Genomic DNA, 25,056 nt, shown 5'->3' with positions numbered 1-25,056 from the left:
GAATTTCTTGAAGATTTTGGCTTCTGGGTCACAGTTATTCCATTACTATTGCTGTCATGATTCTTGGTAATTTCTGAATTTATGCAGATTATCCTTCTAATACCTTGGTCTCTCAGTTCCTTGAATTCTTCACCTCCCGTCGTCTTGCCACCCACCTACACTAACATAGTTATACTGAAGACCTAGTCAATATCAGTTTCTACACCCTCTCCTCCTATCAGTATCAATTTCATGCATCCCAGTCTGTCTATCATCTGTCTTTCCAGTTTACTTTCTTTACTAATCTAACTCCAGTAATTTTTAAACCCACACAATGGGTTTAAACTATGACACTCTATAGTTTATTCTCAATAAAGCAGCCCAAATGAACCTTTTACAATGTAAGTCAGATTACATCTTTTTTTTTTTTTTTTCTCACAACCCCCAGTAACTTCCCATCTCTTTTATACTGGCCCATACACACTGTATGATCTGGTCCTTGGCTTTTTAAACCTCATTTCCCACTGTTTCCCTTCTCTTGCTAACTCATTTCAGCCCCTCTGGCCTTCTGGCTTTTCTTTGAATCTGCTAAGCGTAATCTTGCTTTAGGGCCTTTGCGCTTGGCAATTCCCTCTGCTTGGAAAGCTTTTCCCCAGCTTTTCTTGCTCATTAGCCTTCTCAAGGTCTTTGACTTACCTGTTTAAAATAGTACTTCCTCTCATGTACTCTTTATTTTTCTCCATAAGATCTATCAGCATTTGCCATACTATATATTTTACTTGTTGATCTCTTTCCCTTCGTTCAAATGTAAGCTTATTGTTATATCTGCAGCACCCAGGACAGTGCCTGGCCATAGTAGGGACTCACATATTTGTTGAATGAATGAATGAAGTAATGATCAATAAAGTGGTTACCATTGAAATTGTTAAGCATATGTTTAAGCAGGGTATAGTATGGTTGAGGTAAAAGAAATTGCATGTATACAGTATTAATGCCTTTGTCCTTCAGTTGCTTAGATATTGGAAGGATACACACCAAAATGTTAACAGTTATTGTCTCCAGTTAATGGCATTTTTTATTTCATTTTATGATTGTTTTTCTGAATATTTGGGAAATGAGCATATATTACTGTTATTAGGAAATTTTAATTCCATTTTGAAAAATAAATGATAAGAGCTAGAAAAATGATGTGGTTTACTGAAGGACATAAAGGAAATTAAATCATTATAGCAGTGAGAGTGTTATCACATGTATAATAGATGGATACTGGATATTAATTTAACGATACTCTTAAAAATAGAAGAAAAGAAAGATTTTACCCGCATCTCACTATGACTTCATCTTCAGAATTAACATTTCTGGATTATTTAGAATGAAGTGCTCTAGTAACTGAGTCCTCTTAAATGTTGCCCACCAAATGCTAACACACCAGAGGAAAACTTTGAAGTGAAGTTCTGTGAGGGCCTTTTCTATATCTAGTGTCTCATTTGTCAGAATCTCAGTTATTTAAAATAACTTTTATGACTCATAACAGTTGATAATACCGGTGGTGACTTTTTTAGGACCTGGATTGTATCTTTTTCATCTTTGGGTTCTCATTATCTACTGTGGTGCTTGGTATACAATAGTTATTAAATAAATGTTGAATAAATGTTTTTTTTTCCATTGACCAGTTATAGTATTAGTCTCTCATGGTTATCTTTATTAGGAAAAAGTTTTTGCTTGGATATTAAATCTCCCAATGCTATTTAGATAAACTGATGTGGTAGTTAGGGAGTTGGGGGAGGGGGAGGAAGAAAGGAAAAAAAGAAAAAGAAAAAACAGAACAATGATAGACTATTCTATTAGAAAAGACAAATGCACACACACATTAAATGACAAACTTCATGGTTTTTTTTCAGTTGGATAGTGATTTCCTTGGGGAATTTTCCTAGTGACATGATTTGTTCTTACTCTTGTTGAATTAGGAAAGTATTTTAGCTTCAATATTATGATAAACCAGATGTATAAATGTCAATGCTAATAGCTTAGTATTTTAGTCTTCTACAAGTTGATGCCTGTGGTATCTGGACATTTTTTGGCCTGTTCTTGTAAATAAGGTCTTAGTGATGTTTAAGGAACAGCAACTTGTGGCCAGAAGAAAAAAGCTCCATATTATCCAAGCTAAGCAATATAAATGGGGCTCAGGAATCCCCCACTAGATCAGAAATGTCCTAGAGAAAGATCTCTTGAGCCTACAAACTAAAGACCTTCAATATAATTTTAAATAAAGCCTTTTATATAGTAGGAGAGCATTTTTTTTAGTTGATAATCAATTGCTGCTATTATGTAGGCTTACTAGATTTGCAAATTTACAAGTTTTTACAAGTCAGTTGGGTCCCTTCCTCAGGAAATCAGTTTAAGTTTTTTTTTCCTATATTGACTCAAAGAGCCTAGTTGTCCTTAAATCCTGTGAATATATTTGCCTTATAATTTGACGGCATTGAGTCAACACCCTTATAGGGTCTCTAGTGTTGTAAAAAGAGAAACTGTTCAATAAAGAATCACATTTGAAAAAATAGACTGTGCTGGATGAAACCAGTATTGGATATGAGTACTGCGCTTTGCTTTAAAGCACTTAGAACTGACTATTCAAGGAAATATACCCTTTCCCATTACTTTCAATATGTACGCCTTAGGTTTGGAAAGCAACTGAGCTGTCTTTATGAAATTAAACCATAGATGTAAAAAAATTACAATAAACATTTAATGAAATATTGATATATTTTAGCAGAAAATTAATTATGTATTTGTGTTAACATTAACGTTTATGTAGGTTACAGAACTATTCTAACTATTAAAGTAATTAAAGTGTTTCAAATCAGATATGTTTGGGTCAGTTCATCTTACTTTCAATTAATCACTGTGTTTAAACACATTATACTAAGTAGATCTTTTCTGCATATAATCAATGTTCCTGAAGCTATATAGATAATAAGAATGATAGCTTTCATTTTTTGAGCACTTATCATGTGCTAGTCATTGTACACTATACATGGCGTAATTCTCAAAGAACTCTGTATAAGGTAGGTATATTTGTTTTTCCCAGTTTTTAGATTTAGAGACTGAGGCATAAAGAGGTTAAAGAAATTGCTCCAGATTACACAGCTAGTGTGTAAGCTAGGATATAATATTGGAAAATAAGTCAAATTAAAAAGTGTTAAAAATTGATTGATTGACCCTAATATTGAATTTTGTTCTCTTTTTGTTTTTGTTTACCTTTCTAGTTGATTTGGAGCATATGCGAACAGTAAAACCTGAAAAACACTTACGGTTTTGCCAGGAAAATGGTTTTAGTAGCCACTTTGTCTCAGCAAAGACAGGAGACTCTGTAAGTAAAATAATGAATACTGAACATTGTAAGTGATGTTTTGCTTTTATTTACTAATATTCATAGGAAGTATACTTTCAGTACTTAACTTTTAATTCAATACAAATTAATTCATATTGAAGATATAAAATAGATTAGAAATAACATATTTATTCTGTTTATAATTCATTTACATAATTTTGTGGTTATTTTAAGGAATTTAAAAATATGAGAGTTAAAAAGAATATAAATCACCCATAATTTCAGCATCCAGAGATGACTATTCATAACCTCATATGGTTCCTTCTAGTTGTCTTTTTTGGATGCTCACAAATACTAGTGCTACTGCTAGCAGATTGCCTTTACTGAGTGCTTACTTTGTGACTGGCACTGTACTATTCTGATTATCTCTGTTTTATAGATAAGTCTTAGAGAGGTTATGTAGTGGGGGGTCCAGATTACACAGCTAGTAAGTGAGTAGAGATAGGATTTGTAGTGACACTCCAGGGCTCACTGTATTAACCACACTAAATGTTTATTTTAAAAAATTAAGATCATAATATAGAAATAATTTTGTATTTTACTTTTTAATTTAATATGTTTTTCTGTAGAAAATTTTACCATGTCATTCAATATTACTAAATAGATTTAATAATTCATTAGATTTAATAATCCTTTAAATAATTGTTCAAAAATTTATTCAACCAGGTCCCTATTGTTGAACATATAGGTTGTTTCCAAGTTTTGGACGTAATACTCTAATGTAAAATTTTGTCCAGAAGCTTTGATGTTTTGATTATTTCCTTTAGATAAATTCCTTGAAAGGAAATTGAAACATATTGCCAAATTATCACCAGAAAGGCTAATTTCTGCTACCACCAGCATTGTGTGAGTGCCATATCACTGTACTCTTTTTTTAACATTCACGATTTATAATTATTTATTTTGAAATCTTTGTCAATTTTGTAGGCAAAAAAAAAAGGTATTTTGCTATTTAAATTTGAAATGTTTTATTGCTATTGAGGTTGAAATTTAAAATGTTTCATTATCGATTTATTTTCTGCTTATTTTATGTTTATAATTTACTATTGCTTTTTAAATTTTTCTATGACCTTTTTTTTTTAGGGATAACAGCCATTTGTCATAATAGTTACGAATATTCTCCACTGCTCAGATTTTTGTTTGACTGTTAATTTTTTTGGCATTTTCAATCAAAGGAAGTTTGAAGTTTTCCTGTGGTTTAATCTTTTGATGTTTTTCCTGTATGATTCCCTTCATGGTTTTTATGCTTAGGATAAATATTAAGTAATATAAAGGGTGTTTAATCTTTTTTGGGGTCAGATACATTTAAAAATTTGACCTTTTGGAACCCTTTCCCCCAGGATAATGCAAACACAGGCACATACCCACACCTACCATTTAAAAACTACAGTATTAGGGGCTGGCCCAGTTGTGTAGTGGTTAAGTTTGTGCGCTCCGCCCCAGTGGCCTGGAGTTCGCAGGTTTGGATCCCCAGCACACACAGACGCACCACTTGTCAAGCCATGCTGTGGCGGCATCCCATATAAAGTAGAGGAAGATGGGCACGGATATTAGCCCAGGCCCCATCTGCCTCAGCAAGAAGAGGAGGATTGGCAACGGATGTTAGCTCAGGGCTGATCTTCCTCACACACACAAAAAAAACCAAAAATAATATCAATCCTCTTCAATAAGTCCGTCCATGGATTGGGTTTCTATCCTCACTTATCTTCCTAGGATTTTTTGCCATTTTAGAATTATTTTAACTTCCAGTATTTTGGCTTGTGTTTAATCACTTAGTACTTTTTGTGTGCTTATGTTGAACCGTCATTAAAAATCCTCACTGTTTTCTTTTTAAATGCAACTTTGAAATGATTTGTTCTTGTGGAATCACTTTAAGACTTGTAGTCATCTCCAATGCCAGGTTACTTCCCCTCATTGCTTGAGGAGTTGAGCTCCTGGCTTGCTGTACTTCTCTCTAATACTACCTTTGTCATAATTATTAGTGATTTCAATATCTTTGTTTATCCTCCACTCCATCTCAGCCACTCACTCCCGTGCATTATCATTACAAGTCACTGCAGCCCTTCTGTTATCTCATATTTCAATATCAGACATCCCAGTCACTGACCACCATCCTGTATTTCCAGCTCACGCCCTTGAATGACCTAACGTAATTAATCTGCAACCCCAGCAAGATCTACAAAACATTGATCCTAACACTTTTTCAATGTCCCTAACCTCCTTTCATGTCCTCATTTTCCTCTCTTCCTAACTTAAATCTCATGGCCAATCAAAATCATTGCCATGCATATACCCTCAATTCCCTTTCCGCTGTTTCACTTTATCAGACTTACTTGGCTAAACCTTAACTCTGGTTTGAACCAGGCCCCCACCTTTCTATGGCTGTACCCATGTATTTGAACATGATCAGAGAAAAACACAGAGGCATGCTGGAGGTTTCACTTAAAATTCACAATTACTAACCTTAAGTAGGCCCTTAATTCTCCTCAATAATTATACCACATGTCCTTAGTCCATTGTCTCTCCCCCTCACCTAGATGACTGTTTCATAGCTTCTCTTCTCTCCTCAAATCTTCAAAACTTCCTTGTCCATTCTTTCAGCTGATGACCTTGCTTCTTATTTTATAAGAAATTTGAAACAAACAAGGCAACTTCCACATACTCCTGCCACCACATCTGCCCCCACTCTTCTTCCCACCCTTCATCTGTTCCCATATCTTCTGTCTTCTCTGTGATTATTGTGGGATGAACTATCTCTGCTACTAGCTAGGGCCAACTCCTCCATTGTGCATTAGTCCCCCTTCCCTTTGCCTAGTAATGAACATTGCTTAGCAATTCTCTCTTTCATACATTATTGTTTTCTATCTGCTGGATTATTCTATCAGCATACAAAATATTGTGACTTATCTCAAAAATAAGAAAACTCTTGATCCCACTTCCTTCTCTAGCTATTGCCTTCTTTCCCCCACTTTCCAATAGAATGTTTTGAAAGAGTTGTCTCCAGTTCTCTCCTCCCAGTTTCTCTTGAACAGTTCCAGACAGACTTTTGCCCCCAATATTTCACCCAAACTGCTGTTATCAAGGTCCCCAGTGACCTCCCCCCCCCTTTTTTTTTGTGAGGAAGATTAGCCCTGAGCTAACATCTGATGCCAATTCTCCTCTTTTTGCTGAGGAAGACCGGCCCTGGGCTAACATCTGTGCACATCTTCCTCTACTTTATGTGGGACACTGCCGCAGCATGGCCTGACAAGCAGTGTGTCAGTGCACGCCTGGGACCCGAACCTGCGAACCCTGGGCCGCCAAAGCAGAGCGTGTGAACTTAACCACTATGCCACCGGGCCAGCCCCCCCCCAGTGACCTCCTTTTTGCTAAATCCAGTGGCCAGTTCTTAGTCCTCATCTTGCTTGACTTAGCTGCAGCATATAAAATAGTTGATCACTCCTCTTTGAAATACGTGTTTCACTTAGCTTCCAGGATACTACACCTCCTGATTTTCCTCCTACCTACTCTCTCTTAGTCCCCTTTGCTGATTCCTTCTTATCTCTCCAAGTTCTAAATATGGGAGTTCCCTGGGACTCGGTCCTTGAATATCTTTTTTTCTGAACTTACTCCCTTTGTGACCTCGTCTAGTCTCATGGCTTTGACCAGACCTCTCCTGTGAACTCCAGATCATATATCCAACTGCCTGCCCAGCACCTCCGCTTAGATGTCTCATAGGCAGCCCCAATTTAATTCAGGTCCAGAACTGAACTCTTGATATTCCCTCTTCAAATCTCTCACAGTCTCCCCCACTTTAGTAAATGGCAGATCTACCAGTTGGTAAGGCCAACAAAATTTTGGAGACATCCTTGACTCCTGTCTTTCTTTCACACCCTGCATCTATCTATCACCAAGTCCTGTTGGTTCTACTTTCAAAATATATCTAGAATCTGGTGACCATTTCTTACCATCTCCATTGCTACCGCTTTGTTTCCAGCCTCCATCATCTTTTACATTATTGTCTTGCTGATTTCTCTTTTTGTACCCTTGATCTTCTATAGTGAATACTCAATACAATAACGAGATTGACCCTGTTAAAACATAAGTCACACCAAGCCACCTTCCCATGGCTTCCATTTCACTCAGAGTAAAAGCCAAAGCCCTGCCAGTAGCCTACCAGATCTTACATAATTTGTACAATTCTCCTCTTTCTCTCTATTCCAACACATTAGCTTTTCTATTTTTCCTTGAACGTTTACCACCAGCGAACTATAATATATAATGCTTGTGAGGTACAAATAACATAAGCCTTTTGGGGATATGTATCTTTTTTTGTTTAGAAATCAAAATTAAATTAGTAAAGTTGGAATAAATATTCAGTAAGTAATCGTGAGATATGTAGGGATAAGAATATGATAGGACACTTATGAAGCAAAGACAAGGTATGCATTGCAGTGAATGTCTGGATTGGAGGGCTAGGAATCATAGTGGACTCAGCATAAGCTAACTACGTATGAAAGGCTGTTTATAGAAAAGTATTTGTAGATTTTTTTTTAACAATAATGGAGTATACTGCTTCTTTACTCTGAACTGATAAAGTAAAGATTGCTAAGTTGTTTTTCTCAAGAGATATGGAGAATTTATTGAAATTGATGAGAGCCACAAAGATGATTAAAGGGTTGAAAAGTAAGACCTTTTAAGATAGGCTAAAGCCAGATCAAAAGACCAATATAAAATTGGCAGTGAAATACCTGGATAATAAAGTATAGACTAATTTATTTTCATTTTCTTCAGGACTTATAGGACTTTGTTATGCTAGTAGTTTTTTTTTTTTTAATGTGGTAGCTATAATTAATTATCTTATATTAAATCTTTAAAAATATAAGTTTTTAGGGATAAAGGTGTCTGTTTAGACCAACTCAGTGAATTGCATGGGTTTTCAAATTATGGTTTAATCATTTAAAAAGTTATTACACTTAAAATGTTGCTGTATTTGACAAATAAAACTATTTTTGGAATAACCTGGTATGTTGTATTTTTGCAATTCTTGCTGTTTATCATTTTTAGAAAGTTCAATTTATTTGAAGGTAACTTAAGCATGCCTGTTTTAAATCATTTAAATCTATTTTTGTTATGTAGGTCTTCCTGTGTTTTCAGAAAGTTGCTGCTGACATCCTTGGAATCAAGTTAAACAAAGCAGAAATAGAACAGTCACAGGTGATTATACTGAACTTTATATTTGAAAAAATAATTTTTTTCTTGAAAGACATTGATTTTTCACTCTTGAATCCTTTCACATTTATACATTCTATGTACATATCCCTAAAAGCCTTAGAAAGAGATTGTGTGTATGAATCAGTGTTTATTGCAGAAGATGGAGGATATTAACTTTTTGCCAAATTATATGATATCTTTGAAACTTCATTTTGTCCTTTTTGTTGGAAAAATGAGATTATATAATAAAAATTTCATCAATCATTAGAAAAATGGGTTAAGGGGCTAACTGTATTGTATTGTACTTCTTTATTTAAGTTCTTCCAGGATTACTGTACAATCTTCTTTTTATATTTCGTACAAAATCCCAACTGTTTGTCAAAGGTTAGTCTTAATTAGTGAGAGTTTACTCCATTTGGCATCTTCCAAGTTTGCTTTGGTCAAACATTATTTTTTCAATTTTTTTTTAAGTCTGTGCTCTCTGTTCTTTTCTAAAACATCCTCCACTGTAATGATATTAATTTCTGATGTTATTTCATTGTTAATTTAATAATGGTATTAATTATTGAGGATTTCTGAATTCTTTCACTATTCCTAGACAATTCTCTTAGACTAAGAAATAAACGTGATACCAATAGTCAAGCATTTAAAAATACCACTGTAATAGCACACCAATTCATGTTTGAGTGAATGAAAAGTCAGAGCAAGAGCCTTTAGTTTAAAGTTAAGCTTCAGAAGTGGTTTGGTTAGAAGCAAAAAATAAATTATATTTTTCCTTAATTACCTCCACTCCATCCTCACCACATGCAGCTAAAAAGGTATAATTATCTTTTCCCATTCTTAAATTTTTCTTTAATTCTTTTAGAGTTAGTTCTGTGTCTTGTTTTCATGGTCACTCTGTGTGTATGTATATGTATTTTAAAACCATTAGAGCAAATATCAATTGAAAATTGCTCTTCTGATGTGGCTGTTTCTAGAACTTGATTAAAATATTTGGAACTCTGGAAATCTGCTACTTTTATTTCTTATTATTCAAAAGACATTTATTTCCACACTTACTATGGCCAGGCACAATGTTAAGATATTTTGTGCTGTGTAAATTGCTCCCAGACACATAAAAATAGTTACTTGGTTTTGGCCTAGGAGGATGGATAGAAGAAAGAGAAATCACCATGATTTGCTTGATTGCACAGAAGTTGGCAGACTCCAGAGGTCAAGTGATTCCCTTGCTTTTTAGCTTCTCTTTCTAAATGATGTTTGTCTCTGAATGTTAATTAGAGAGTCCATGAGTGATTATCAATCATGAATGATTTCTTGATCATCTGTTATATATGTGGTAAAGTGGTGGGTCTAAAGAAGATTTAAAGGAGTTTAAAAAGTAGTCCTTGCCTTCAGTAAAGAAAATTAATATATTATGTGCCAGGCACTGTGTTATCTTATTTAATCCTCAGAATAACTCTGTGGGGCAGGTGGCATTTCATCATTTTATGGGCGGGAAACAGATTGTGGCGAGGTTAAGTAGGTTGATCCACTGACTTATGGTTAGGCAGTGGTGGAGCCAGGTTTTGAACTCAGGCCTGTCTGACAGCAGTGCCCCTAGTGTTTCTACTCTGCCATATTGGGGGAAGATTTACTGGGCAGTTTGGAATAGGGGGTAAGAAAATGGCTGAAAGAGAAGCTGGCATGAACAAGTTGAAAAGCTTAGGTTATATTTTGGAAACAGAAGACCAGTTTGGTTAAAATAGAAGACCATTTGTGTTGGAGTGTGAAGGGAATTTGAGAAAAGATTATGGAGATTTATGAATGCCAAGTTGATAAATTTCATCTAACATATTGACAGTGGGAAATAATTTTTTAAGCAGGGAAATAAATGAAAGCAGTTTTTAGATGGGATTAATCTAATGGGATTGGTGGATATGTGGTTGGATGGGAAAGAAATTGAAGCAAGGAGACTGGGTTTTTGCCATCATGTGATAAGGACCAGAATCAGAGTGAAAGGGAAATAATGAATGTAAGAGAAATTTCAGAGAAGAATCAATAGGGCTTGTGGAATGACTGGGTAAAAGAGAGAAGGAGAAGTCCTAGATCAATTTGAGATTTCTTGCCTAGAGGAATGGAGAAAAGGGAGACCCAGTGATTGGTGGGCCCTCCCTGGAGGAGAAGATGTGCTGGTGCCTCACAGGCAGCCTCACTGAGAAAGAACTCTGTATAGTGCCTGAGCCCCATGGCAGTACTCAGGTTCAGGGATGAAACTCTAGAGAGATGGAGTAACTCGGAAACTTTTGAAAGGCAAAATTTTGGGGAAGCTTTCTTAATATTCTTAGGTCACTCTTAGTAGCAAGAGCCAGAAAGTTACTGTTTTGGCTTTAGAGATAGATTTAACATTTAGGCATATTTTAATGAAAGAGGTATCAGATGTAACTACTTAGCTCTCCACCCTGCCTGTACACCCCACTTTGTTTATTAGTGCACCCCATCTTGTTTATTACATGGTGAAATTTAATTTGATGTTCAGTTTGTTGGTGGAGTTTACTTTGAATTCATTCATTGAAGATCCCTCCTCTATTATCTTTGTCAGAATCCTTTGTGTAGGGAAGAAGGAATTTGGTGCCTTTGCCAATTAAATTATTGATTTCATAATTAACATTTCTCAGTGTTAACATCTCTCAAGGAACATTTTTGAAAGGTACTTTTTTTTAAAGATGTTTCTTTCTTTCTTTCTTTTTTTTTTTTTGTGAGGAAGATCAGCCTGAGCTAACATCTCATGCCAATCCTCCTCTTTTTGCTGAGGAAGATTGGCCCTGAGCTAACATCCGTGCCCATCTTCCTCTACTTTATATGGGATGCCGCCACAACATGGCTCGACAAGCAGTGCATCGGTGTGCACCCAGGATCTGAACCAGCGACCCTGGGCCGCCACAGCGGAGCGTGCACACTTAACCACTTGTGCCACTGGGCCGGCCCCTAAAGATGTTTTTAAGAATGTACTTGTAAGCTGTGTTGAGGATAGTGTTATTTCTTTTTTTTATTGAAGTATATTTGACATACAACATGTAAATTTATAGGTTTGTGACATGTTATTTTTATACTTTTATATATTGTAATATAATTGCCATTTTAGTGATAATTAGCATCTCTATGAAGTTATGTAATTATTCTTTCTTTTTAGTAGTTGGAATACTTAAGTTCTAGTCTCTTAGTAAGTTTGATGATTATAATACAATATTGTTGTCTATATTCACTGTACTGTGCATTATATCTCTTGGGCTTATTTACTACTCGTCATGGGTTTATACCCTTAAACAACATCTGTCCTGTCCCCCTACTGTCTTCCCCTGGTAACCACCATTTTATTCTCTGTTTTCACAGGGTTGGCTTTTTAAAATTCCACACATAAGTGGTATTATACAGTACTTGTCTGTCTCTGTCTGACTTATTTCACTTAGCATAATGTCCTCAAGGTCCATCCATGTTGTCACAAATGGCAGGATGTTCTCCTTTCTCATGGCTGAATAATATTCCACTGTATATATGTGACCACATTTTATTTATCCATTCATCTATCGATGGACACTTAGGTTGTTTCCATATCTTGGCTGTTGTAAATAACACTGCAGTGAACATTGAGGTGCATATATCTTTTCAAGTTAGTTTTCTTTCCCTTGGATGACTACTGAGAAGTGGAATTACTGGATCTTATGGTAGTTCTATTTTTTTTTCAATTATTTTATTGAAATCATAGTGGTTTATAACATTGTGTAATTTCAGGTGTACATTATTATTTATCAATTTCTGTATAGACTGCATCAGGCTCACCACCAGTAGTCTAATTTTTATCCTCACCATACATATGTGCCCCTTTACCCCTTTTGCCCACCCACCAGCCCCCTTCCCCTCTGGTAACCGCTAATATGTTCTCTTTATCCATGTATTTGTTTTTATCTTCCACATATGAGTGAAATCATGTGGTATTTGTCTTTCTCTGTCTGGCTTATTTTGCTTAACATCATACTCTCAAAGTCCATCCATGTTGTCGCAAATGGGATGATTTTGTCTTTTTTTATGGCTGACTAGTAGTATTCCATTGTATATGTATACCACATCTTCTTTATCTCTTCATCTGAAGAAGGCCACTTGGGTTGCTTCCACATTTTAGTTATTGTAAATAATGCTGCAGTGAACATAGGGGTGTATAAATCTCTTTGGATTGTTGATTTCAAGTTCTTTGGATAAATACCCATAAGTGGAATAGCTGGATCATATGGTATTTCTATTTTTAATTTTTTGAGAAATCTCCGTACTGTTTTCCATAGTGGCTGCACCAGTTTGCATTCCCACCAGCAGTGTATGAGGGTTCCCTTTTCTTCACATCCTCTCCAACATTTGTTACTTTTTGTCTTGGTAATTATAGCCATTCTGACAGTTGTAAGGTGATATCTCATTGTAGTTTTGATACACATTTCCCAATAATTAGTGATGTTGAGCGTCGTTTCATGTGCCTGTTGGCCATTTGTATATCTTCTTTGAAAAATGTCTCTTATATCCTTTGCTCATTTTTTGATCAGGTTGTTTGTTTTTTTGTTGTTGAGTTGTATGAGTTTTTAATATATTGTGGAAATTAACCCCTTGTCAGATGTATGATTTGCAAATATTTTCTTCCAGTTGGAGGGTTGTATTTTTGTTTTGTTCCTAGTTTCCTTTGCCTTGTAGAAGCTTTTTAGTCTGATGTAGTCCCATTTGTTAATTTTTTCTCGTGTTTTCCTTGCCTGAGTAGATGTGGTATTCGAGAAGATGCTGCTAAGACTGATGTCAAAGAGTGTACTGCCTATATTTTCTTCTAGGATTTTTATGGTTTCAGGTCTTACATTCAAGTCTTTAATCCATTTTGAGTTAATTTTTGTGTATTGCAAAAGACAATGGTCCACTTTCATTCTTTTGCATGTGGCTGTCCAGTTTTCCCAACACAGTTTATTGAAGAGACTTTCCTTTCTCCATTGTCTGTTCTTGGCTTCTTTGTCAAAGATTAACTGTCCATAGATGTGTAGTTTTATTTCTGGGCTCTCAATTCTGTTCCATTGATCTGTGTGTCTGTTTTTGTGCCAGGACCATGCTATTTTGATTACTATAGCTTTGTTGTATATTTTGAAGTCAAGGATTGTGATGACTCCAGCTTTGTTCTTTTTTCTCAGGATTACTTTGGCTATTTGAGGTCTTTTGTTGTTCCATATAAATTTTAGGATTCTTTATTCTATTTCCATGAAGAATGTCATTGGGATTCTGATTGGGATTGCATTGAATCTGTAGATTGCTTTAGGTAATATGGACATTTTAACTATGTTTATTCTTCCAAGCCATGAGCATGGGATGTCTTTCCATTTCTTTATATCTTCTTCAATTTCTTTCTGTAATGTCTTATCGTTTTTGGTGTATGAATCTTTCAACTCTTTGGTTAAATTTATTCCTAGATATTTTATTCTTTTTGTTGTGATTGTAAATGAGATTGTATTCTTGACTTCTCTTTCTGCTAGTTCGTTATTAGTTTATAGAAGTGCTACTGATTTTTGTAAGTTGATTTTCTACCTTGCAACTTTGCTGTAGTTGTTGATTATTTCTAATAGTTTTCTGATGAATTGAATTCTTGAGGGTTTTCTCTATGTATAATCATGTCATCTGCAAACAGCAAGAGTTTCATTTCTTCCTTTCCAATTTGGATTCCTTTTGTTTCTTTTTCTTGCCTAATTGCTCTAGCCCAAACCTCCAGTACTATGTTGAATAGGAGTGACGAGAGTGGGTATCAGAGTAATGTTGGCATCATAGAATGAGTTAGGAAGTGTTCCATCTTCTTCAATTTTTTGGAATAGTTTGAGAAGGATAGGTATTAAATCTTTGAATGTTTGGTAGAATTGTCCAGAGAAGCCATCCAGTCCTGGACTTTTATTTTTTGGGAGGTTTTTTTTTTTTTTTTTTTTTTTTTTTTGCTGAGGGAGATCAGCCCTGAGCTAACATCCATGCTAATCCTCCTCTTTTTGCTGAGGAAGACCGGCTCTGAGCTAACATCTATTGCCAATCCTCCTCCTTTTTTTCTTCCCCAAAGCCCCAGTAGATAGTTGTATGTCATATTTGCACATCCTTCTAGTTGCTGTATGTGGGACTCGGCCTCAGCATGGCCAGAGAAGCGGTGCATCGGTGCGCACTTGGGATCCGAACCCGGGCCACCAGTAGCGGAGCGCACGCACTTAACCGCTAAGCCACGAGGCCAGCCCTGGGAGGTTTTTGATTACTGTTTCGATCTCTTTACTTGTGATTGGTCTATTCAGATTCTCTATTTCTTCTTGATTTAGTTTTGGGAGGTTGTATGAGTCTAAGAATTTATCCATTTTTTCTAGTTTATTTCTGGGCATATAGTTTTTCATAGTATTCTCTTATAATCCTTTGTATTTGTTCCAATATCTGTTGTAATTTCTCCTCTTTCATTTCTAATTTTATTTATTTGAGCCTTCTCTCTTTTTTCTTAGTGAGTCTGGTTAAGGGTTTGTCAATTTTGTTTATCTTATCAAAGAACAAGCTCTTAGTTTCTTTGATCCTTTCTACTGTTTTTTTAGTCTCTATTTCATTTATTTCTGCTCTGATTTTTATTATTTCCCTCCTCCCTGCAGACTTTGGGCTTTGCTTGTTCTTCTTTTTCTAGTTCTGCTGAGTGTAGTTTAAGATTACTTATTTAAGATTTTTCTTGTTTGATGTGGTGGGCCTGTATTGCTATGAATTTTCCACTTAGAACCACTATTGCTGCATCCCATGGGAGTTGGTATGTTGTATTTTCATTTTCTTTTGTCTGCAGGTATTTTTTAATTTCTCCTTTGATTTATTCATTGATCCAATGGTTGTTCCATAGCATGTTATTTAGTCTCCACATATTTGTGACTTTCTCAGCTTTTTTCTTGCAGTTGATTTCTAGTTTCATAGCATTGTGGTTGGAAAAGATGCTTGATAAGATTTCAATCGTCTTAAACTTATTGAGGGTTGCCGTGTTACCCAACATGTGGTCTATCTTGAGAATGTTCCATGTGTATTTGAGAAAAAGGTGTAGTCTGCTGTTTTTGGATGGAATGCTCTGTATATCTATTGAGTCCATCTCATCGCGTGTTTCATTTAAATCCACTATTTCCTTGTTGACTTTCTGTCTGGATGATCTATCCATTGATGTAAGTGGAGTGTTGAGGTCCCCTACTCTTATTGTGTTGCTGTTAATTTCTCCCTTAGGTCTGTTAGTCGTTGCTTTATATACTTTGGTGCTCCTGTGTTAGGTGCACTTATATTCATGAGTGCTATGTCCTCATGGTGGAAAGTCCCTTTTATCATTATATACTGCCCCTCTTTGTGTCTCATTGTCTTTTTTATCTTGAAATCTGCTTTGTCTGATATAAGTATGGCAATACCTGCTTTCTTTTTGTTTGCCATTTGCTTGGAGTATCATCTTCCATGCCTTCACTCTGAGCCTACGTTTGTCTTTAGAGCTAAGATGTGTTTCCTGGAGGAAGCATATTGTTGGATCTTGTTTTTTAATCCATCCAGCCACTCTGTATCTTCCGATTAGAGAATTCAGTCCATTTTCTTTTAGAGTGATTATTGATATATGAGGGCTTAATACTGCCATTTTATCTCTTGTTTTCTGGTTGTTCTATATTTCCATTGCTTCTCTTCCTTTGTATTTCTGACTGCCACTTCATTTTGGTGATTTTCTGTGGTGATTTTCTCTTTTTTAATGAATTGTGGCTCTGCTCTGATTTTTTGTTTAGTGGTTACTGTGAGGTTTGTATAAAAGTTCTCGTAGATGATAATCCATTTTCTGATAGCCTCTTATCTCCATTAGCCTAAGCAGTTTCCATCACTTTCCTCTTTCCCTTCTGAGTTATTGTTGTCACAAATTATTCTGTTTTCTATTGTGAATTTGTGACTAAGTTGAAGTGTTTATAGTTACTTTTGATAACTTTCCTTGATAACTTCCTACTTTGATAGCTTTCCTTCCCTTTATCTTTTAAGTTATAATTAAGTATTTGCTACCCTGTTCTGAAAGAGAGCTGCAGTTTTCTGATTTTGTCTGTCTACTTATCTCCTTGTGCAAAGCTTTGTAGATCTTTGCCTTTTTGTTTCAGGTATGAGGGCATCCTTGATCATTTTTTATAGGGGAGGTCTAGTGGTGATGAACTCCCTCAGCTTTTGTTTATCTGGGAAAACTTTTATTTCTGCATCGTGTCTGAAGGATGGTTTTGCTGGATAGAGTGTTCTTGGTGGGACGTTTTTGTCTTTCAGTATTTTGAATATATCATTCATTCTCTCCTAGCCTTTAAGGTTTTTGCCAAGAAATCCGCTGAAAGCCTGATAGGTGTTCCTTTGTAGGTTATTTTGTTCTGGCTTGCTGCGCTTAATATTTTTTTTTTGCCATTGACTTTTGCCAGTTTCACTATTATATGCCTTGGAGAAGGTCTTTTAGCATTGACATATATAGGAGTTCTGTTGGCTTCATGTGTTTGTAAGTCCAGTTCCTTCCCCAGGTTTGGGAATTTCTCAGCTATTATTTTTTTCGACAAGTGCTCTGCTCCTTTTCCCCTCTCCTCTCCCTCTGGAATACCTATAATCCTTATGTTACTTTTCCTAATTGAGTCGGATATTTCTCGAAGAATTCCTTCATATTTGTAAAATCTTAGTTCTCTCTCCTTCTCCACCTGAAGCATTTTTATATTTCTATCCTCTAAATCACTAGTTCTTTCCTCTATAATGTCAGCTCTATTTTTTAAGGATTCTGGATTATTTTTTATCGCATTAATTGTGTTCTTCATATCCAGAATTTCTGCTTGGTGTTTTTTTTTATAGTTTCAATCTCTTTGGTGAAGTATTCCTTCTTCTAATTAATTTTATTCCTGAGCTCATTGAACTGTCTTTCTGAGTTTTCTTGTAACTCACTGAGTTTCTTTATGACAGCTATTTTGAATTCTCTGTCATTTAGATTGTAAATTTCTGTGACTTCAGGGTTGGTTTCTGGAGACTTGTCATTTTCCCTCTGCTCTGAATTGTTGCTGTAGTTTCTCATTGTGTTTGATGAACTAAGCCTTTGCTGGTGCATTTATGGTAGTATCAGGTCACAGATTCCACCTGCTACCGCTTGTGGGGAAGCAAGAGCTATGTTTCTGATCGGAACCTATCTGCTGGAAGTTGTGGGGGCACAGTGGGCACGCCTACCGGCCAGGAAAGGGTTCACGTGTAGGCTCAGGGCTGCTGCCACCTCTTCTTACAGTCATGCTGAGGCACATTCCCACATGTGGGGCTGCAGCAGTACCACGGGCGCTCTCGCTGGCCAGGAAAGCATTCGCACCTCTGTGTAGATCTGCTGCCACCTCTTCTTATGGTCACGCCAGCTGCTGTGCTTGGTGGACAAGGCTTCTTCACGGAGTCTGAGTCTGGGCCGCTCTTTCAGTCCACAGTAGCACTGTGGGCTCTTCTACTAGCTGGGAAAGTGTTCGTGTGTGGGTTCAGGGCTGCCGCCGCCTCTTCTTACAGTTGTGCTAAGGCACATTCCCACTTGTGGGGCTGTAGCGGTACTAAGGGGACTCTTGCCTGCCAGGAAAGTGTTCACATGCACACAGGGGTGCCAGGGAAGGGTAGGGGAGTGCTCACCTATCTCCACTGCCTTCCTGGGGGCCCAGTCCATCCACCTTCAGATGTTTTATGTATATCAACATATGTATATTATGTATATTCAGACATTCAGATGAATGTCCATTTAGTTGTAGTTCAGAGGAGGAGAGATAAAGGGAACAGCTTATTCTGCCATGTTGCTGACATCACTCTTGTAGTTCTGTTTTTGATAGCATCTTTTCATCTACCTCTTGGCCATTTGGACGTCTTCTGAAAGTTCATTTAAAAGACAAAGAAGTTCAGATCTTACATATGGAGGGGGCAGAGAGGGAGGGAGAGGAGAAAGAGGGAAAGGATGCGAATGCTTATTTTCTGTGTTTTTTTATGCCATTTGAAAGATCCCTGAGGGAATTCAGTGTAATGTTTGAAAGTGTTATGTACTATTTTATAGAGAAGGAGCTAGATGGTAGATTCACCGGTCATATGGAAATTGATGCTGTAGAAATTTAGTTTGGGACGTAAATATTTATAATAAGGTTTTAGTGTTAGTTTCATTCACTGCTTATTTAAAGAGATTCTGCTATTTTAGTTCTAACCTAGATTGTTTCTGTTTGGGAGTCATATAAAATGAGTTATCAGCACATTTTGCAAGCTTCACAAGGAGGGGAAAGGGGAAGAGGGAGAAAAGAAAGGAAATGCAGTTAATTAATACAGCAAACAGTTTTTGAAGGTCTACTTTATGCCAGGGGCCACACTAGAATCTAGGGATACTGAGATGACTAAGTTAAAGTTCTTGTCTTCAAGGAGCTCACAGAATAAATGAGGGCAGACAAATATTTAAACAAGTATACTCTACATGCATTTTTCACAGTTCTTAATTTAGTTAATAGTTTCATTTGCATCATTTATCTGTTCTCCTCTTTTCTTCTAACTATCCTCCTCTAAGATAGTATAAAAGTTGGGACTAGTTGTTAACAAATATATTGGTTTCCTAGATTGTTCAGATTTTTTTGTTTACAAAGTTGTCAGACCTTTAGGAGAAAAATTAAATTTGTAACTGCTATTTCTCTAGGAAGTCCAGTATTCAGCTCTTTAATAATGTATTAGATAATCTAAGAAGAAAATACATAGTCCTATATCTCATCTCTTTAGTCTTAATTGCAAGGAGATTTTACCATATATGCTTGGTGTTAAGAGTACTTAATACATTTTTATGCCTTGACATTTTCACTTGCTAGTTAATAAACTGTGAATTTCTGTTCCGTTTGAACTAAGTGTGCATTAGTTTCTTCAAAACAAGAATTTCTCTCATGTCTGTCTGAGATACTCATTAAACTTGCTAAAAATTCCTTATGTCCCCTCTGATTATTTTCCTACTATATATGAAAGTATCTAGCATAGGGCCTGCCATATAGTAGTCATGCTCAAGATTTTAGTTAAGTCTTACTTAGCACACAACTGTACAGCGCAGGTGCCCATTTAACCCTGATCCTAGGAGCCCCTCTTTTCTTTTCGGCTTTATCTGAATATTGACTTTCCTTAAGGAGCCATAAGGAACTTAGATTCTTTTTACCCAGATGTTAATCTTTTTATCATTTTCTCCAATGTGTTACAAAGACTGCACTGGAATTCTTTTCTTATCCTAAACGTCACTTGTCTTCCTTGCAGAATATATTTACTCCCTTTGTACATACTATTCTAACCCAAAGATATTGAATATTGCTTAATGGATTTCCATATCATATCCCATTTTTTCCTTTTTCTACTCATCTTTTAGATTTATTTTTTCTTATAGTTTCAAAACCAGCTGGGACCTTAGAGACCATGTAGATAAACCTTGTGTTTTATAGACTAGGAGATTGTGAAGACTAAAGAGGTGAAGTAACTTGCCCAAAGTTATGAATGTTGCTAGTAGCATATAATGGCACATTATATGGAAGAAAAAGAATAGTAGCTTCCTTGAAGCTCCAACTGTGTGCAGAGTACCATGCTTTTAAAAATGGTATATCCATGCTTTAAATGCTAATCTATAATCTGGTTGCACTTTTTATGTGTATCAATCATAATATTCTTTAATAGTTTATACATCTGTTTTCCATGCTAGACTTTTATGCATCTCAAAAACAGAGATCATGTATTATTTATCTGAATGTCTTCAATACCTAGCATAGTGATTAGCTTTGAATGAATGATAGTGACAAATGTTTTAGCCTTGAATGTATGTTTATTCCATATCCTGAGCATGAAAAATTATGACTTTTGCAGTGGTAAATATGTTACTGCTATCTGGATTAAGACATAATTGCCGAATTGACCAAATTTATCTTTAGTGTCTTCCCAAGAGTCCATCTCTGCTCCTTATACCTTACTATCCCAACTCCCAGGTTGCTTTCTTGCTTACCCTCTGGATAGCTACCACTTCCATTCCCAGTGTCCACTTGCAAATACTCTTTGACAAAATAAGGGTTAAGCTTCTTTCCTTTTAGGGCTATTTCATTATTTTCACTCCCTTGAATAATAGCAGAGAATAATTGAGTGTACTTTGTGGCTCCAAAAAGAAAAGTTGGTGTTTTGTAGGTAACATTTTGTCTGAAAGCGTCAATGAATGGCTTGTAAACAAGCCGACTACTGTAAAATCACCTACCATGAAGCTTATGTCATGGAAATTATGTTTTTCTACTCAGAAAGCAAATTTTGAATCTGCAGAGCCTTGGTTCTGGCTTCCAGTTCAGAAACTTTGTACAAAGCTTTATGTCAAACAGCCAAGGCCCCCGAGAAAGATGTTGCCTTGTTAGTTCTTCATTAATTTGATGAAAATTAATGGTGAAAATCCAAGTCATTTATGTTAGTCAGTACTTTGACCAAAGTGTCTTGACCGTAGGTCAGAACCTGGTTGTGTTTATAGGATAGGGTTTAAAACAACATTTTTGAGGATTAATGAGTTGCTTACTGATTATGAAAATCCCTTCTCTTTATTGTAACCCATAGTTTGGCATGAAACAAGTAGGTTTGGGGAGGTCAGATGATGGCATTCAACATTTCACTAATGTACCCCCCTCATACCTCATGTGGCAATTGGTAATGCTTCTGTTGATAGCATCAGGCTGAGTGCCTAGTAAATCATGAGTCTTGTCCAGAAGTTAATACTGCTTGATAGAGAACTAGAGCAGAGCCCATCCAAGGCTAGTATACCATAGCATCCTGTTCATTTACTCACAGTTGTTTATCCAGTCTTTATAAATGTTGTCATAAACAACAGCCCGTATTAACATGTTTTTCTATATGTGTTAATTAATAGATGCTGTTATGAAGGAAGCATTCTTTGAAATAAGATATTTGAATCATAAAAAAAGAAAGGATAATTTCAAGTCTAAAAAATTCGAGGAGTGTGTTATCTCTATCATATATATTTGTCATAGGTGGTCTTTTCACCCTCAGAGTTATAGCAATCAAAAACCTAACAAAGTAGTTTTGATTATTTATTTAGCAAAACTCTTAGATATTTGAAAACAGCAGGTGTTGTGCTTAAATATTGTTTTTAAATGACAGAAAAGTACATTTTGAACTTGTTTATTTCTATATGAAATTTGGAAGCATGTAGGTTAGAGTTGTGAGGGCTGGGGGAGTGAGCATCAAAAGGAAGTCTTTGACAAGTAATAAATATTATTAAATGTAACAATTGTAAGTGACATATGGCTTCCTCTGATTTGTGCATCCTCTCCCCACCTTCAAAGAAAATTAATTACTCCTTCCTCTATGTTCCCACAACATATCTTAAGTCCACTAGTAAAGCACTTGTCTTGTATGACAATTAGCTGTGTACGTTTTTCTCTTCCCATTAGAGCCATAGCAACTTGTGAACATGTCCTGTGTAATTCACCAATACATTCCCAGTATAGAGTGACTGGCACATAATAGCTCCTCAATAATATTCGTTGAAGGAAATGGAATTAATACTTTTGCTGCACTTTCGCATAGAAAAGCCCCATAATTCTTTGTTGTCCTCTGAAATACTGGGCATTATATATATTATGTATAATTGTGATATCAAAAATAGAACTCACAACTTGTCTGGGAGGTTCATTAGACATGTCTATTTCAATAATTAAACAGAATTGTGAAGGTAATGTTTCTTGGATCTTTGTTCATTTTCTTTCCTTTTATATGTATATATTTTGCTATTTCTTTTGTGACATGTTTAAATTTATGTGTGTATTCCTTTTCTGTGTTAGTGTTCCTTTCTATTTTCAGTCATTGAACATACTTTCCATTTTTTCTTCCCTTTTTTTTCTTTCTTCTTCATCTTGTTAATATTGTATGGAATTGACAGCATATTGTCAGGGCAGAAATAGTGAAGTACCCGGAAGAAGATAATCAACATACCAACTCTGCTCAAAGTAGAATCTGTTCAGTACAGTAGTGCAGGTATTAATGGATAAATTATTGCAGTTTTGGGGAGGAGGGTGGGTAGAACTAGTGAATGCCATCTTGTTCCTTATTCCTTATCAACAGAGAAATTCCAGTGATTATTGTGTATTATTGGGAATTAATATTGCATAAGTCCTGTTTTAGAACTTTGAAAAATTGATCCTTTGCCAAGAGACTTATGAATTAAAGAAGGAATTGGGAACAAATTAAAATAACATTTCAATTACTTTCAAAGTATTTGTCTTGATTGTTGTGTTTATTACATGTGCAGTGAAGTAGAAAATTGAGGCAGTTGTTTGATTATTCATTCTTTACCATTTTTCCGGAAATATCCTGGTATTTGAAAGAGTATTTTAAAAATTTGCCTTGAATTACCCTTCTTTGTCTGCTTGTGTGTGCAGCCTTAGTAAAAGAGTTGAAAACAGTAAAGAATTTGTTTTAATTTAAATTGTTACTTAGAGATGAATATTAGGGTGTATTCCTAAATTCATTGTTTAAGATATTCCTTGAAGTATAAGTTAGAAGGAAGGAAGGCAGAGTTAAAAGTGTCTTTGGTTTAAATTATTTCAAAACCATGAATATGAGGTAATTTTCTAAATTTCTCGTTATTCTGTATTTTGTTAGAGTCATTATTCGTAACCCAATAGTGAGCTATTTGGAAGAAAGTTAGGGATTTAGGAGGAAAGTTTTAAAAATTGGAAAAGTTTTAAAAATTGGGTTGCTCAAAACATTTCTCCTTTATATGTGACTATTTTTAACATTGATACCTTTTCTCATTAACTCACAAATTGCTGTACACATTCTAAAAAAAAGTTATGGCTGGGCATAATGGTTTATGAAATATTAATAAATGATGACTTTTTTACTTTGAAATGATGAGGTCTTGCCTATGAATTAAAACATGTGAATGATTAATTTTAATTCCTTTGCTTTAAATTATAACCAGGGTTTAACTTTTCATATTGATTTGTCAGTTTTTTATTAGACTTGTTATAACCTCAAGGTAATGTCATAAAACCAGGAAAGACTCAGTAGAGGAATTGCTATTATATCCTTAAACCTCCCCCCACCCCCAATCCAAGCTTTACATTAGTTTGTTCTGGTTGATTCTTTTAGTATCAGCTCCTGCTTCATTTATGATGTCTATCATCAGGAGTTCACCAAAGTTCAGAAAATAAAAATATACTTTAAGGAGCTTTTTCTAAATGTTCTGATGTCCTGATAATAACTTTGTTTTTTTTTTATGACAGAGGGTGGTGAAGGCAGATATTGTAAACTACAACCAGGAACCTATGTCAAGAACTGTTAACCCTCCTAGAAGCTCTATGTGTGCAGTTCAGTGAGTGCATTTTTCTTTTGTATTGATAGTTCTGGCTGCCCTTTGCCTCTGTGTGGGCCCTAGGACCTCTAGGAACTTGTTTTATCAGTGACCATCTCTGTAGTTCAGTTAACACTTTCCTCCCAACTTGCTTCATCATTAAGTGTTGCCTCACAGCCGCAGGCAGCTCCTTGGACTGGAAAGAATTCAACTTTGGGACCACACACTTTGAATTCAAAATGGAAAGCCCATTCTCTGAAATTAGACTGCTTCATTGAAAAAGAATAATGTTGGTTCTCTTTATGTCCTCACTTCTTTTTTCCCTGATGTAAATTTTTTTAAACAAACACAAAAACTATCCAAGTCTTGATTATCAGCCAGGATTTTGCCACAGTACAGTTTCATTCTCTTATCTGAACTCATACATGGCCAAGTATGCTTCAGAGTGCGAACATTTAAACAAGTAATATATTTTATTTACAGATACTTAAGAAGGCATTCTTTTGCTATCTATTGTGAGTGAACATATATAAAGCTGTATCTAACTGAAAATGCTTGAAATAAAGCTGTAATAGAAATATTTTTTTCATTTTTTAAAAAAGGGCCTAAATTGTTTATATTGTAGCTGTAGCTCACAAAGTAGTGAGTATTTGATATTGTATTTTTATTACTGTATCATGGTCATTATGTATTGTGTAATATTCAGGTTAGATGGCTTTATGAATTTTGATAAATGTTCAGCTAATGCTCCACATGGACTTTCTACTGCAAACTGCTTAAGAGTACTCCCAGAATGAGTTATGACTATTGTTGGATCATTGTGGATCAGACTGTACCTGATGTTCAGATGTTTTTCTCCTGCAAATAAATTTGTTTAAATTACTTTTTTTGGGGGATTTTCTTTCAGTCATTTTCCTTTTGTTTACAGAGAAACAAAGTGTATTTGGATACAAAATCAGTGATCATGTGAAGTTTAGTAAGCATTCAGTCACTTAGAATTGTTAGGTTATTTTGTTGGACTGATTAAAATCCAGACTCCGTAGCCTGGCATTTCAGAGGCTCCGTATCAGCTGCCTCCGACCTCTCTACCTTTTCTTATGCCAGTCTTCTGTGT

The 25,056-nt window shown here is 35.6% G+C and overlaps 1 protein-coding gene across 3 annotated transcripts in view; it reads left to right on the top strand.

Annotated features, from left to right (window-relative positions):
• RAB28 (RAB28, member RAS oncogene family) overlaps positions 1 to 24,825 on the top strand; it is a 101,416-nt gene extending 76,591 nt beyond the window's left edge. For 2 of the 3 annotated variants that reach the window (XM_004432276.2, XM_087434097.1), the window contains exons 5-7: positions 3,246 to 3,349; positions 8,489 to 8,566; positions 23,875 to 24,825. In XM_004432276.2, coding sequence (XP_004432333.1) covers positions 3,246 to 3,349; positions 8,489 to 8,566; positions 23,875 to 23,967 — 275 coding nt within the window. In that variant the 3' untranslated portion in view covers positions 23,968 to 24,825. Of the gene's footprint in view, positions 1 to 3,245; positions 3,350 to 8,488; positions 8,567 to 22,526; positions 22,632 to 23,874 lie in introns of those variants that run through there. The other variant, XM_087434098.1, reaches the window with a different exon arrangement.
• The last annotated feature ends 231 nt before the right edge of the window (positions 24,826 to 25,056 follow it).

This window comes from Ceratotherium simum, chromosome 8, assembly GCF_057802395.1.
Source record: "Ceratotherium simum simum isolate JZ-2026a chromosome 8, ASM5780239v1, whole genome shotgun sequence".
Lineage (NCBI taxonomy): Eukaryota > Metazoa > Chordata > Mammalia > Perissodactyla > Rhinocerotidae > Ceratotherium > Ceratotherium simum.
This window is presented reverse-complemented; position numbering and strand designations above follow the sequence as displayed.